The 16,547-nt window shown below is 41.1% G+C and overlaps 1 protein-coding gene across 7 annotated transcripts in view; it reads right to left on the reverse strand.

Moving 5' to 3' along the window:
- The window catches only part of LRCH2 (leucine rich repeats and calponin homology domain containing 2), a 108,063-nt gene that overhangs the window by 6,468 nt on the left and 85,048 nt on the right, over window positions 1-16,547 (reverse strand). For 5 of the 7 annotated variants that reach the window (XM_034781988.1, XM_034781989.1, XM_034781987.1 and 2 more), the window contains 5 exons: window positions 15,368-15,425; window positions 13,388-13,500; window positions 11,745-11,882; window positions 11,351-11,428; window positions 7,531-9,971 (listed from right to left, as the gene is read on the reverse strand). In XM_034781988.1, coding sequence (XP_034637879.1) covers window positions 9,852-9,971; window positions 11,351-11,428; window positions 11,745-11,882; window positions 13,388-13,500; window positions 15,368-15,425 — 507 coding nt within the window. In that variant the 3' untranslated portion in view covers window positions 7,531-9,851. Of the gene's footprint in view, window positions 1-7,530; window positions 9,972-11,350; window positions 11,429-11,744; window positions 11,883-13,387; window positions 13,501-15,367; window positions 15,426-16,547 lie in introns of those variants that run through there. The other 2 variants (XR_004647170.1, XM_034781991.1) reach the window with 2 other exon arrangements.

Genomic DNA, 16,547 nt, shown 5'->3' on the forward strand with positions numbered 1-16,547 from the left:
CTCACTTCTTGCATCTGAAGAAGTGAGGTTCTTACCCACGAAAGCTTATGCTCCCAGTACTTCTGTTAGTCTCAAAGGTGCCACAGGACCCTCTGTTGCTTTTTGAAGATAGTATGGCACTCGATTGGAGGACTGGAGGATAAAAGGCACTGATTGCGACAAGATGGACCAGATGTCTAAAACAAGGGTTCTCAACTGGGGGTCGGGACCGCTCAGGGGGTCGCAAGGTTATTACATGGGGGGGCACAAGCTGTCAGCCTCCACCCCAAACCCCGCTTTGCCTCCAGCATTTATAATGGTGTTAAATAGATAAAAAGTGTTTTTAATTTATAAGGGGAGGGTTGCACTCAGAGGCTTGCTATGTGAAAGGGGGCACCAGTACAATAGTTTGAGAACCACTGGTCTAAAAGGTGACTAGAACAGTCTAAAATGACAGGAATGCCAAAGGATTCTGGAGATAACCAGTGCTGGGAGGATGGATTGAGATCTTCAGGAAATCCAAGATCCAGAACTGTCTCCAGCCAGTTGGGTGTGATGAGGATGACCTCTCAAGGGGTCCAGGTGCCTAGTGCAGTATGATTGTCCACATGGGCTCCCCAACCCCCGAGTGTGAGAAAAGGAACTCCTACACCAACTTTTTCTGGGTTCCCCCACCAGGCAACAGCAGCCGGGATCTTGGCCAGGACTGTTATTCAGCATTGATGTTGTCTTTGTCTGGTGAGCAGATAGACTGAAACCAGCGTTATAGGCAGCGGAGGTGGAGACGAGTAAACAGTGTTATGTGGGTGCCTGAGGCCATGTTGCTTAGATGGGAAAGGCAGACCCTATCTGTAGTCTGAGGATGAGCTGTTTTATCAAATTACTCATGGTGTAGAATCTCTCTATCAGAAGGTAGGTTCTTGCCGAGTCCAGAGTTGCTGTTATGAAATTTATGATCCTTGTGGGAATCAAAGTGAATTTTTGTTTGTTGATGCAGACTCCCACGTAAGAGAAGAGGTGGAGTAGGAATAAGGTCGCTGACTGGACTTCCCTGCCAGATCTGCCCATCAGCAGCCAGTTTTCGAGACATGGAAAGACTGTTAAGCCATTCCTTCTCATCTGGGCCACCATTACCCTGTATCTAGTGTACACAGGAGGACTCTGAAGTCATAAAAATCTTGCCCAAGGAAGAACCTGAGACATTTTATGTGGTACATGTGAATGCCTAAGTGAAAGATCATGTCAAGATCTGTGAAGTATGTTGCCCTCTTCCTGAGAGGGGATTATTGATGCCAATGTGATCATGCTGAATTTAACTTTCAGACGAAGACAATTAGTTGGGGTAGGTCAAGAATTAGTCTCTATTCCAGGGCTTGGCAACCTTTCAGAAGTGATGTGCCGAGTCTTTATTTATTCACGCTAATTTAAGGTTTCGTGTGCCAGTAATACATTTTTAACCTTTTTAGAAGGTCTCGTTCTAGAAGTCTAATATAATATAACTAAACTATTGTTGTATGTAAAGTAAATAAGGTTTTTAAAATGTTTAAGAAGCTTCATTTAAAATTAAATTAAAATGCAGAGCCCCCTGGACCGGTGGCCAGGACCCAGGCAGTGTGAGTGCCACTGAAAATCAACTCGTGTGCCGCCTTCGGCACCTGTGCCATAGGTTGCCTACCCCTGCTCTATTCTCTGTTCTTTTGGGGAACTAAGAAAACTGGGCAATAGAATCCCTTCCCTTGATGTTGAGGTGGCACTCGTTCTACGGCTCCTTGTTGGAGAAGAGAGTCCACCTCCTGCTATAGGACTGTCTCATGAACTCAGTCCCTGAAAAGAGGCTGAGAAGCGGATTTGTGGGTAGGAGGTAACAAACTCAATTGTATAGCCTGAGTGAACAGTTTCCAATACCCACTTGTCTGTTATTGCACTCCAATTGGGGATGCAATGAATAAAGTGGCCACCAAATACTTGGGGACAGGGTCAGAATAATGAGGCATCAACACAGCAACAGGAGGTTGGAATCAGCTGTGTTAGACCTTGAGGAAGCTGTGTACCTTGGTCTCTGTACCCTCTGTCCCTCATGTGGTGGTTTGTGAGGGGGCCATCTTGGCTTGTACACTTGGTTGCGGTGCTTCCTGTGGGACAAGGGTATAGATGTCCAGAGAGCCAAGTGTTGTTCTCAAGTACTCAGAGTGAAGAGACTCATCAGTCTTTTCATTAAATAAGTTAACTTCTTCAAAGGGCAGATCTTCAAGGGTACTTTGCACTTCCCAAGAAAAACCTGAGGACTGTAACCAGGATTCTCTCCTCACAACAACTGAAGTAGCCATCTTTCTGGAATCAATATCAGCAGCATCTACTGCAACCTAAAGAAATGTTTTGGCCACAAAGTTTACCCTCATCAATTAGGTTCTGGAATTGGGCTCTATCCTGCTGAGGGAGTTTGTCCTTGAAATCAAAAAACTTCCCTTAATTGGTGAAATCATATTTTGATAAGAGGGCCAGGTAGTCAGCAATTTGCAATTGAAAGCTTGAAGAGAAAACTTCTCCCCCTAGGAGACTGAGGCATTTGGCACCCTTCTCCAAAGGTGTCCTCTTGGGGTGTGGCTGCTGAAGTCGGATGCTGAAAACAAAACTTGCTTCTTTAAGTGGAATGAAGTAGTGCTTCTCAGCCTTTTTTGGGAGGAGTGGGAGTGCATGAGGCAGGAATGTGCTACACTACCCTGGCTGGATCCATAATGACTGTTGACTTGGAGGGCCTCTTGACGTGGACTTGAGGGTTGCAAGATGTCCAATAACTGTGCTGAGACTCCTGAACCTGCTTGAGCTGCATCTGGCACTAAGACACCACTTTTTGTGAGAGTTCCTTATAGTGCCTGTGATCATCAGCAGATGGGGTGACTGCTTAATTTAGGTAGGATGATGCGAGATGGCCACCGGAACCACTAGAATGGTCAGATCTGGCTCAACTTCCTCCCCCTCACATTCCAATGGAGCTGTTTGGTGTTGGGTAGGAGAGAGTAGATAAGGTTCATGCATGGATCAGGGTGCCAAGAGTAAGAGTCTCCTAGGGCCCCAGTAATGCCATTGCGAGAGGTCAACTGATTGGGGGGTGGACCCATGGCATTAGGAACCATCGGTCCCTCGGAAAGTCATACTTTGACAGAGGACTGAACCCTGTTTTCCTGGAAATTCTGTCCATACTTGCCTCCCTTTGTAGATGCAGAGGTTCATATGTAGCCTCTTACTAATCTGATGTGAAGTTTGGTTCCTGATCAACCATTGGAAGCGTTGATACCAATGGACGGGTACTCAGGTTCATGTATGAGAGACGTTAATTCCGTGCCCTCAAGATGGTTTCTTCCTCTGGTATGACGATCTCTCTAAATAAGGTTGGACCCAAGAGGGGAGGGGACTGAGGACACAAGAGTGAAAATATCCCCCAGGGAGACATAGGTCTCAGACTACCACATAGTATAGGGTGTTTTGGTGGTCAGGGCCACTGGATCCAACACTTCCCTGGTTACAGTGGACATCTGATTTTTCTGAGACTTGGTTGGTGCAGAGTCTGATCTGGATGCTGAAGGCAGTGGATGCCTGTCTTTTGGTTTCTATGTCGGCACCGAGATTGGTATCAACAGATCTGTACTCCTGCATGCCACATTCTCCTGCAGAGGTGGTTTACCTGGGCCTGAGTCCTTAGGATCTGTGTGCAAGGACTCACCCGACTTGGATGGAGTTGGGGAGGGATCTCTTCAGGTAAGATTTTGAAGAGGATCTTTGCCCCTGCGCTTGTGAGTGCCCCATACTCTCATGAGAACCCTTTGATTCTTTAGCCTTGCAGGTTGTAGCCTCAGCTCCTGAGTTTGTGCTCAGAGGGATGCTGCCTGTTGATTGAGACTTGTGTACAGAGGGGGTCTCCCCGGTCTGGATGCAACTGGGGTCTCATGATTTTTTTCCCCATTAGGTTCTCTCTCAGTCTGAGTGCTCAACCCTCATGAATTTGGGGAAAGAGTGGTGGATGCTGCACGTAGCAGGGATGTGAGCCTTGCCAAGATAGTAAAGTCAGCATTGATGTTAATCACCCACTGAGGAGGAGTGGGGGGCAGGAAACAGTTCTTAAACCCTGGGACTGTGGGCATAGTCCTCACCCTTGGAGGAGAATTTCTCCAACGTGGGGAAAAAACTAACTAAACTACACTATACAAATACTACAACTCGAAAATATAGTTTTTAGTATTTGCACTATCTACACACACACAGATTGATTGAAGAAAGCAATCGAAGAAGCTGTGGATGCAGAAGATTCCACCCTCAGGCAACGTGGAAGGAATTGGAGAGGCACCGGTCCACACTGCCTCGTATGTCCTTGGTTCAGAGCTTGAGAAGAGCAACTGTGTATGTGGATCAACAGACACTACTTACTAAAAATCTCCAGACTCAGATGCATGGTGCACACATGTACCATCACTCGAAGAAGTAGAATGCCTAACCGGTGCAGAATTATTTTTAACAAGAAGAAGTGCTAAAAATCTTGTAAGAATTACCAGTGAAAATATAAACTAGAACCTACTACACTGAGACAAAAGTTAATCAGATTGTATCATGGTAAAAGTAGGCCTTTTAATGCAAGTGAAGACTTGACATTTTGTCATTTTCCAAATTATGAAAAACATGTTGGGGAAGTTGGAATTTGGTAAAGATATTTCTTTTCAAGACTTTGCTTACCTAATAAATGTTTTATCATTGTCTCTGTGTTGGAATGCAGACTTATTTTGAAAAAGCCAGATTAAAATGCAGCCCTATATTATGTTTTGGGATTTAAGAAAATATCAAAAGGAAACAACGTCAGAGCTTACGTGATCCTTTACTTCATTTGCACACGCTCTGCCTGTGAGCACCAGTAGTTTTGAAAATATATTTTAAAACTATCATTTCCTGAAATACTGGGGAGAAACATGGAACTTCTGAGGTTTAGTGAAGACAATCACCATCTTGTCAAAAAATGATCAAAATTGAAAATATTTATGGAATACATGACATCTTAGCATGGTTTGAATCTGGCCATGGATTTTAATGCCAATGTTTTTTATTTTGGAAGAGAATTGCCTCCAAGTCACCAAACATTTAAAAAAAAAATGTAGTTTTCACTATCGTGAAACAACTGCTGATAGTTCCCACCTCCACAATTGAGGTTATTTAGCTTCTTGTGGTGTAAAAGTTGTGCTCCTGAGGAATTCTTTTCAAAGTACTGTAGGCTTTTGGTTTCCATCAGATCAGATGGTGAAATCTTGGTCCCATTGAAGTCACTAGCAAAACTCCCAATGACTTCAATGGAGCCAGGATTTTACTCAGAATCCTTACAATTCATGTCACAGTTAAAAAATTATTACTATTTCCTTCCTTAATTTGCTCCTTTATACAGTACATTATTTAGGGCCCTGGTTATGTTATGGAAGGGCTTTAGAAATCTGGACACAACTGAGGCTTTTTGATGGTCTGTCAATGACTTGCACTCCTGTGTGCCATGCCAATCAAAGTCACAGATCTAATCAGTCCAGCCTTTAATTATTTATATGTAAACTATTGAGACACTTTAGTAAGTGTATTTCTGAGACAGTTCGAAGTCATTCAGCCACCTTGAACTAAGCACTTTATAGCATGTTTTAAGTAGTGGCATGAATCACTTAGAAATGCCTTGGGTGAAATATCTTATTCCTTAAAGGACAAAACATTCTTACATGAGACATTGGAGCCATCCAAATATCTTGCCAATCTTTGGGGGAAGAGAAGAAACATATGGGGCTAAAGAAAACATATTGATATGTTCAGACACACAATTAAAAATGCATCTTATAGTTTTATATTATCTTGGGGTAACTCGGCTTTGAATGCTCAATAATCAGCATGTGAGTAACTCCTAGGATAGTTAAATCATCAAAAGGCAATGAGTGAGATTTCCTAAAGCTCTTACTGTTGGCATAAGTCTATTCCTATTCAAGTCAAGCCAATGCGGAGTTTCTCTGAAGCCACTACCAAAAAGGGCCCAATCTGAGTAGCCAAAGAAGGTACTACACAAAATGGAAACACAGTGTTTCAAACGTGCAGGATGTTGGGATCTCTTCACTCCATTTGATGCCTCAGTGCACAGCTGTGAGGCAGTTTCCCACATGGAAAAGTAAGGGGGAAGACAGGCTCCTGGGAGCATGAGAGGGTGAAGTTAGTGGGTCTGTAAGCAGATACGGTTAGCAATAGAAATAGATAATAAATAGAAGGATTGATGATGGCTTATGATTAAAGACATTTAGAAACAACACTCTAAACATGCAATATTAGTTAATTGCACCAGCTAAGAGCATCCTTCTATGGGCTGCTCTCCCCTTGTCTGCACGTGGAAGGAGGGAGAGACTGCTACTTCCACCGAGTGGGCTGGGCTAACACAAGGGAATGGTCAGGCCCTGCCACACTGCATCCTGCTCTGAACCCTGATTTCTGCATGGAAATCTAAGATTCATTCAATATTGACCTAAGGAACCTTGCCCTTCCCTTACCTGCCAAAGCTGCAGTTGTGGGGTTTATTTTGAATTCTGAGGTGGGGGAAAAAGATGTGTTGTAGACAGCAATGCCTCCCCCATTTTCAGATTGGAGGTATTGTTTCTTCATCCCTTAAAACATGGAGCCATATTAAGTCCTTTTTCAGTCTCTTCTGCAGCTGCTACTACTCCTGGGGGAATTCTGCACCATTGCACAATGCAGAATTCATGTTCTGGGCAGAATTTCCTTTTTCCCTGCAGAATTGGTGCTGCAAAGCTGCTGGCTGCCACTAGGGACCAGCAAAGTCCAGCTCTCCAGCTTGCAAATACACTGCTGGGGGGAGAATGAGGGTTCTGGGCAGCTGCAGTTCCCAGCACCCTGAAGGAAGAAGATGGCATACAGGAAACTCCATACAAGCCTGGGACCCGGCGTCAGACTGTTTTCCCTTCTGGATCCCTGCGCAGGAGGAGGTGCTTTCGTGGGTAAAAAAAAACCATTTCTTCAGATGCATGGAGTCATGCATCTGAAGAAGTGGATTTTTTTACCCATGAAAGCTTATGCCCAAATAAATCTGTCAAACTATTTTAAGCTATTTAGGGAAAACTGTGCTAACTTTTATTTATTTATTTTTAAGTGAAACTAGTGTACTACACTGACAGCTAGACTTCTTAGTGTTCAAATTTTAAGTCAGAATGTAATCTTCTCTTGACATATTGCAATACTCCACAAGGGATAAACAAAAACTAAGTGACTAGAAGTGGTCTTAAGTGAGGATTGCACTGTATTCAACAAACTTTACAGAGGAAACTTAATTCCATCCAGAAAACTGAAGTGTCGTTCAGGATTGGTGAACGTATTTAAACATTATCCAACTTAGACTATGGTTACAAAAATCTTAAAGTTAATGTCTTTGCCACCAGCAAGTCTATGGTTAACACTACTGGAAAAGGAATTGCTATTTTTGAGGTCAAGATAGTACAGTTCTTAATATGGAACATTTTTCCTTTTTTTGAATGATCAGGTAGTTCTTCAGCTATTAAAATACAGCAAAAGTAGCAACCAAAAATCTGCTTACTGAACTAAATGTGCTTGTTCATTGTAATCTCAACTAAATTTATTCTTTTCCCCTGATATTGCATTTATGTGAAATGAGAATACATTTACCCATTCTTTTTTAGAATGGACCTCTCTTATGAATATGAATTAAGATAAACAATAAAAAAGGATAATTCAGAGGAAGATAAATGAAACTACTTATTTTAATGGCCGATTATATTGAGCCAATTACAGTTTCTGCATGAGTACCTGTTTAAATGATATTTTTATGTGTATGATTTTGTAAAGGAGGGCATGGCTTTTTTTTTTTAAATGAGCTGTATTTGAGAATGCACTCTATAAACAGAGTATGTTAACAAGAGCCCATGAATTACTTTTATTTCAATGGATTTTAGTTAAAGAACATTAAAATTATTTTATCTTCTAAATCTTTTAGCCATCAGGATTATAATTTTCTTCTCAACTGGCTTTAATGCTTCAATTAAAGAGAGTAAGGAAGAAATAAAACAATATTTTCTTCCCCATTCCTTCGCCAAATGAAATGAAACAGCTTTAGGTCAATTGGCAACAGAGTACAACTTAATTTTTTTACATCATCTGGCACACAAGGTTTTACCCTTGGTCTAAAGTAACAGTCTAAAAATACATCTGAGACATAATCAGAAATGTTGGGTTCTGGGTAAGTCACATATTTACTAAGAAGGTAAACTTTTTTGTTTGGGAGGTAGGGAAAGAGACAGAAAGGATGTCAACTGCCCATCATTCTGAAAGTTCTCAGAACACTGTGGGAAAAATATCAGCCAGAAAAGTTGTAGAATCGAACAAGTACTTAAACCCAGAAGTTCGACAAAGCTTCTGTTGCGGGGATTTAGTTTATTTATTTTTTTTTTTTTACATTTGTCCCCGAGAGTTTGATATTCTCAGCACAGACTTAACTGTTTATAATTGGTGATACTGGTGCAAATGAGAAGCATTGGTGCAAAGTGATGATGCGGTATGTCATGCAGGTGATTATTTCCAAAATAAGTCCCTCTCAACAAACGTGTAAACATTGAAAAATATAAAGATTCCTAGCTTGAATTTTTTTTTAATCTAACTTATGGTGATTTGTTATTGTAAAAAAAACTAATGCAAAATCAGGGACAACGTGATGTAAAATACTGAAAGTCACAGCATAAACCTGAGATTTTGGCAGCTTTATCGAAACATCCTTAATGATTATTATGTATGCGTCACTAGTCCATATATTTCTTATTTAACTATGGACATCATGGTTTGTCTCAAACAAGGAAAATAACTCAAAGTGACCATTTTTGTTAACAATACATTAAAACAGAAGTGATTGGGTATTATCAAATTAAATAGCATAAATAAAATGTATTTACATTATTTTTCCAATCATTAGACAACATAATCAATTCAATTGTGCAACTTAAAACACCTAACACCAAAAATGTGAAGCATCATTTAAATCTTCACATATTACTGACCTTACGAAAAATTATTAAAATATTTTAAAATTCCCATTGTATCTATTTCAGACAAAGAAATTGCAAAAACGTTTAAGACTATTAAGAGTCATCAACTACACAGGCACTTCACATGTAAACAATCTACCGTACAACTGAAAAAATAGTTTGGCACAAACTTAGAAGATTGGAAAAAAAACCCTTTTTCCTATATAACGTTTTGTGTAATTACCATACATCCAACTAAATACTGGAGATGTTAGAAGTATATAAATTACAGTCAGAAGTGCAAGAAATAAAAAACTCAAATATAGAGCTATATGAAACAAAAATGGATTAAATATGATCTGTCACTCAGATTTTCACTATCATACTGTAGCTGGTTTTTGTTTTATCTTTACATTTAATCCAGATGACTGACAAACTTTTTATAGTAGGGCTTTGTTTGGTGTGTGTTATCCTTTAACAAACAAAACTAAACAACATTTTCAATGTAGTAAAAAATCCAGTTTTTAAAAACTATATCATGAAACATTAATGGGAAACTTGGAACTTGTATTACCTGGACAGAGAATCTGATGTTGTTAAAATCTCTTGTGCATCCAAGTTTTAAAACATCAGTATAACTGTATATTCAGGTAACAGTCAGTTTGAAATCAAAGTTTTACATGTCCCTCCAAAATAAGGCTCTGTCTAAAGTGTCTGGGCAGAAACTACTTCTGATGGCTTGGATGTTCCCATTGAGGAAGCTGAATTGCTTGGCAGCAATCTAAATCAATAGATCCATGATAAGTTGTCTGGTTTCCAAAAGTCACGTTACACAGAGGAAAGCTGAGATGCTTTAGATGAAGGTAGTTCAAGCAGAGCCTGAACTGTAAGACCAACTTTCACTAGACCCCTTTCCTCCAAAATGTGATGAGGCAGGCAAAGCCTTTCCTGAAAAATAAAATGGTACATGCATCATGTTTCAACCATTCTGCACAGCTTGGGTAAAAAGTGTACTTTTAGAAGACTTCAACACTCAGATACCTCACTATGACTAATTAGAGATCTATGTAGAAATCTTCTCTGGTCAATAAGTTTGCATATGCATCTATCTCTACAGCAAATTTTAAGTGCGACAAGGTGCTCAGAAGTTAATTATATCTCACATAAGATCTGATAATTGCAGTGTGAATAAACTACACACAAATATAAATTAGTAAGTTAGAGCAAAACAAAAACTAAAGAGTGTCTCATTAAAATGTTAAACTAAGAAGAAAAACACTATTTCTTAAAAGCCTCTGATAATGTATTGAAGATTTAGGGCCAGACTCCCCCATCTGTTTCCATAAACAGAGTGAGCAAAATGGAGTGAGGGTGGGGTAGTGCTGGTCAGTGGCAGACTTCTTCCGTCCTTGTCCTTGCAGAAGCTCCACTACAAGTTGTCTGTAGGGAGGACTACAATTTGCTGGAACTCAAGAATGAATCCTCTCCCACCCAAACCCATAGGAATTCTCTTATAAGCGTGACATTCAACATGAACCCCTTTTCTCTATCGAAGTGGAGCCATTGGTAGCAGCCAGTAGGGGAGTCATTGGAAACATGACTTGTGCAGGAGTTGTGCGGATATGGAGGGCGGGAGCAGAAGCACAGGGTTATAGCTTAGGAACTATGGTTTTCAGGGTTAAGCCACCTTCCTGTCCTACTGAGGTGGAGTTCAACAGCCACTGTCAGAACAGTCATGTGGCTACTGCAAATACAAACTCATGGAGTTTCCTGTCCCCTAATGCACAGAAGAAAATTTGGCCCTCAATTTTTCCCTTCATGGAGGAGGTGGAAGAATGAGCATGGGTAAAATGAAAGTGAGGGAATAGTAACAAGAACTAGAGATGAGCTAGTACAGTTAAGAGCCATGCAAGCTTCTTCTATGTAGCTCTGTCAATGCACCTTGTGATCTGCAAAATCCCTTTCATTCTAGTCCAAGATCTTTCCTAGGCAGATATTCCCATTCATGCCACAATGTGCCACTAAACAAAGGGTTTCTGAAAAACACACACACACAGCTCGTCTATAGCACTTTTCACCAGTAGATCTCAAAGCACTTTATACAGAAGGTCACTATCATTATCCCCTGAAACTGAGACACAGGGAAGTGACTTGGCCAAGGTCACCCAGCAAGCCAGTGGCAGAACCAGGAATGGATCACAGGTCTCCCAACTCCCATTTCACTGCCCTAATTACTAGGCTTTCTAGATAACCCAGAAAAGTAAATGCTAACACATCTTGTCTGCGATTATTAATAAGTATATTAATCAATAAAGTGATTAGTATACCTGTGGCACGCCCAATTTTTTACAAGCATCAAGAAAGTTTTCAACATTTCTTCTGCACTTTGCCATACTGAGTTTAGGCTGTAAAGATAGGATGTTAGATCTTTGTTACACATTTATAAAAGGACTTTATAATTATGATGAAAATTCAATAACAGTTGTATTAGAAATCAAGCGAAGTTACAAAACTAATTTTTTAAGGACTTAGTACATAACAGACTGCTAAACCCTTGAGCCTTAATGTAACACTAAATACTTGCTTATTGCATCCTGAAATAAAATGAAAATTGATAATATAACCATTTAAAATAGTGAAGATAATTCCCAATTTTCTAGTGCTGAATTCCAATAGTTTGCTTTCACTTCAGATAGAATAAAAATGATGCAGATGACTCACCACTGCTGGTGATGGTACATGAATACTTGCAACAGAACGTGGCCTTATGTGATTGGCTAAATGGCAAAGAACAACCCCATCCATCAATGCTGCTCCAATGTCATCTGGCAAAATGACTTTTAACCTCGATTCAAGATTCTGTAAAATAGAAGAGGCGTCCATAGTAACGATAGTATCACTGTCAAGGAAATTTTGATTTAATTTAAAATCCAATAATCACATACATTTAAAAATGGCAACACTAACCCTAAACTGTTATGCTAGGGGTACAGATATTCTCTGTATAATTAATCTGCTTTTCCTCAGCTGTTTTGAATGATGTAACTATGTTCACAGGTATATCGAGGTAGCAGCTCATGCAGCTGCTACCATGGTGCTCTGTGCACATGTGCAGATCAGCTATGAAAACAAACCTACTGCTCCTGTCAAAGCCCATACAACGGACAGCTTGCACATTCATTCTCTGAAAGTGAAGGATCTGTAGGTTGAAATGTCACGCTCAAAAGCGGCATCAGCTGCTGGTGAAGATATGGAGGCTGTGGGTTTGATACATGCTATTCATGGGAGGCAACTTCTTTTTTCTACTACTCTGGGGGTCACACCCACAGAGAGAGAGAGACACAGATAGTTGGAGTGGAAGCATATTTTGGGGGTTGGGGTGTCACCCACCCGACAAGTGATAATTGAGTGGTGAGGGGTGGAAGTACTTACCCTTGTGTAGCAAGAGAGTTGGGGGAAGGAGGAAGTGCTTTTCACCACACAAATTACAAGCCTTCATGGAGAAAGGGGCAGGAAGCACACTTGATCAATCACCTTAGGAGCAGTGCTTCTCCTAAACAGCTTAACTGGACTTGAGCAAATTGCTTCTACAGCAGGAGCTGGAACTGCTATCATGGTATTATCTAGAATATAGATTCAGTGTTTAACTGAAATCTCTGTACATGATGTGCCCTTTAGACGTGTGCAGCCTCTGATGACATGCAGCTGGGAATCGGAGGATGAATTAAAAATATAACTAACACAACATCAAGAAGAACGGACTGTTCTAAGTTTCTGTTTTATCTAACCATTATTTAGTAGCTGCATAAAAAAAAGAGTTACATTCTTAATTATTAAACAAAGTGTAACTTACAAAATGATTTTCAGAATAGAGCCATATAGGAAAACATTTATTCAAAACACTGAAATTTAGATCCAACATGGCATTAGTCACGCTCTTTTCAGAAAAGGTCCTTCCCACCAAAGCATGTCTGATGATTCAGGGATGATGATTCGAAATCCAGGACCAACTCTTCAGGTACATGCCAGAATGCACAGTCAAGTGGTGGGCACCATTCTCCTTGTGCCATGTTACAGCAGCATTTGGCTCTCAAGGGCCAAACGTATGGCCCAGATTGACATGGTGATGGGGCATCCCAACTGCACTCCCTTTCCTAACCTGGTAGGAGAGATGTGTTGCATACAAACTCCAAAGATGGAGTTACAATACTGCAGCTATCACCCTTGCACTGCCTGGGCCACGTAGATAGGTTTTACAGCAAGTACATGCTGGTGGTGCAAAGAAAAGTAAGCGCACTGCACGCAAGGGTGGCCATCCCCACCCTCCCCAGCTTGAGCCTAAACAGCAAGTCATGGGAACGTACATTGCGAAGATGTCTTATTTGTTCCCTTTCTTCCCTTAAATGCTCCATTTTCCTCCTCATTGTAAATCCAGGGTCCACTACTCCAGAGTCCTGGCGAGAGGAACGGCTGAAAGCTGTTATAAAACAGACAGTTGTCAATATTTGGAACACCCCCGCTATGGAAAAAAAAATCCACCAGTAAAGTAAGAGAGAAAAATCACAGTTATTGAAATGTTAAGCAGAACAAGTATGTTCCAATGCTATAAAGTGACTACAATAACTTACGGCTCAATGGGCTAGCGGCTACATGTAGTCTTTAGGTGTTAAATTTTCAAGGGGAAGCACATAGGCTCTCCCTTCCAATGTCTGCATTTGTGCCTGGAAATTAGGTAGGCAGCAAATCTGCCTGGGTACATAACTATGCTTTCTTTTTTGACAGGGTAGACCACACTGGTTTTTGAAAATATCTATTCTTACAGCTTTTTACTGTAGCCCAGCATAAACCTGTTGTGGAAGGAACTCCCTGAATTTATTTATAACCAGTAATAATTAAAATAAATATTTAAAACTAGGTCACCGGAGAAAGTTTATGAAACCACAAGTTACGGGTATGAATTTTCTTATTAATGCTGCACTGCTGCAAGGGAAAGGACAAGGTTAAGCATTCTAGTTTGCATTTGATTTATCACTCTCCACTATCAAAAAAAAACCTTGCAGGTGACTTTTATTATTTGATTATCCTCATACTTGCAAATACCAATATCTTTGCAGTATTAAACTTGGAAGAATTTCCATAATATTTAGAAATATTGTAACTTATTACACTTTTAAATTTAATTCTTGTGAAAACCCACTGAAAGAGGTTCTAATTTTTTTGGGTGGGGGGTCATCTTAGCAGGAAAGAATCTAGACATCCCCAATAATGAGCATTTTATGTAACTTGTTCCTAATGCCAACACTGGTCCTGTACATTTTATGACATGCATGCTACACGTAAAAGATGTGTATTCTCATCTTAACCACCGAGCCTATGGAAATACCCAAAGTATAAACTTCTTAAAAGGTGGAAGTCTTTTTTATAATACACTGTACATTAGAGAGTGAACTGTCCACAGAGACAATAAATGACCAACTGCAGAATGCATTTTGATACTGAGTGCTTACAAGCGAGTATTAACAAAGAACAAATTTGTTAAGCCAGCAAAAGATTGACCTGAATGCTTATTGCAAAGTAGTAAGGCAAGCTTTTCCTAATGAGCTCAGAAACTCCCAGATGTTCATGTGAAATTCTTCATTGTTTGGCCAAGGCGGCATTTCTCAACTATACTTTAAATGGTTACTATATAACATGCATATGACTGATGCAAATGTCAGAAGACAGCACTAACTAAAAATATTTGCAGCCTTGCTTCCTAGTCTTCAGAAAATTAAGATCTGCTTTAACTAAGAGGAGTTAGCAGCTGTCCGGAAATGGCAAGGGCAGGGCAGCCGAAACGTGCTGAGCCTAATGATTTTCGGCAAACTCTGAAACCCCACATATTGTCTCAATGGACACTAGCCTGCCAGCCATTGATTGCCAAAGGCAGTTCTGCATTGTTTTCCCCCCTACAGAGGACGGCGAAAGACACAAAAGAAATCAATAGAGCCCTGCAAATATCTGCTTTACATCCACGGATATCTGCATCTGTGGCTATTCGGACCATTTTTGCAGATCCGATGCAGATACAAATTTGGTATCCGCGCAGGGCTCTAGAAATCAATGTAGCAAATAACTGCAATTTAGAGACAGTGCAGTTATGAGCTTGTCAGAGCAGCTAGACATGTCTCTTCCAACTGCACACTTGCCATAAGCGAACCGTGTGCCCTGTACTGTGCAGGGGCCTCTCCCCTTCTATTTGTTCCAAAAAGTCCCAGTCTCACATTTCTGCTGCCCTTATCTTCAGCTCCAATGTGGGAAGCAAGATCTGCTGTGGCATACTGTATTAGATAGCACCACCTTACCTGACCTAGGTTTGAGACCAAACGGACCATGAGAGTTACTGTCTGTCCTTTCATAATCCTGTTAAAGAGAGATAATATATCAAGTTTTCTGCAATTTTCTCCAATTTTTGATGAAAAATTAATAGTTTTCACACCCTAAACTTTTGTTTCCATGACGATAACAAAAGAACCTGCTTTAACTTAGTTGAAAAGCTATAATGAGGAGAAGACATTTTAATAAGAAAGCAGCGAATGAAGACTCACCATCCACAGATGAAAGACATAAGCCTCTTCTAGGCACAAAAGTGGCACAAGTTTAACTCAAATCTGTTTTTAAATCAATTTAAACTAGTGCAAGTCTCTGCGTGGACACATTTATAAGCTAGCTGTAAACACTAAGGGAATCCACTCACAAGCTGTGATCAATTTAACTAAATCTATATAAAAGCCAATGCTAGTTAACTTGCTGCCACTTGCATGTGCAAGCCAGGCCAGAACCACTTACAGAACAATGGGAAATGACAGCATGGGTAGGTAATCGTGGAATGAGCAGCTTCCAGGTAGACAGCCACTAATCCAAGTCTGTCTCTCCCCTGCTCAGGACTGGCCCTAGGCACCAGCCCACCAAGCTTGTGCTTGGGGCGGCACCTGGAGGGGGCCGGGACTGGCCACCCTGGCCGCCGGGGAGAGCGGAGCCCCGGCCAGGCACTCTGCCCTCTCCCCCCCACGCCCACCCCTGCTGCTGGGGGGGCGCAGGGGCGGCCGGAGGCTTTTTGGCCTGGGGCGGCAAAAAAGCCAGAGCCGGCCCTGCCCTTTTGCAGCTCAAATGGAGGGAAAACAGACCCGGAGGGATTATCTGTTTTCAAGAAGAAATAACTTTCAACAGCTGGGACAGTGGCCTCTCCCATCCCAAAAGGTGGCGAAGGGAAATTTCAACTCTTCAGTCCCCTGATGTGCTTGGAATCTTCTCCCAGCCTCCTACCTCATGATCCCTATCTGGCAATGGGTGGAAACCTTCAGCTTCATTGGGTGTCTTTTCTTCCTGGGTCAGTACTGTAATGCAGCTGACTGCCAGGGAAACATCATGGTCAGACCACAAAGGATTTTCCTTCCTAACCCTCAAACAACCAGAGAACCACACTGCCCGGGTAAAAGATGCATAAGGCAGTCATGACTGTGGGGATGAATCCCCTTAAATTAG

Source organism: Trachemys scripta, chromosome 9, assembly GCF_013100865.1.
Source record: "Trachemys scripta elegans isolate TJP31775 chromosome 9, CAS_Tse_1.0, whole genome shotgun sequence".
Taxonomy (NCBI): domain Eukaryota; kingdom Metazoa; phylum Chordata; order Testudines; family Emydidae; genus Trachemys; species Trachemys scripta.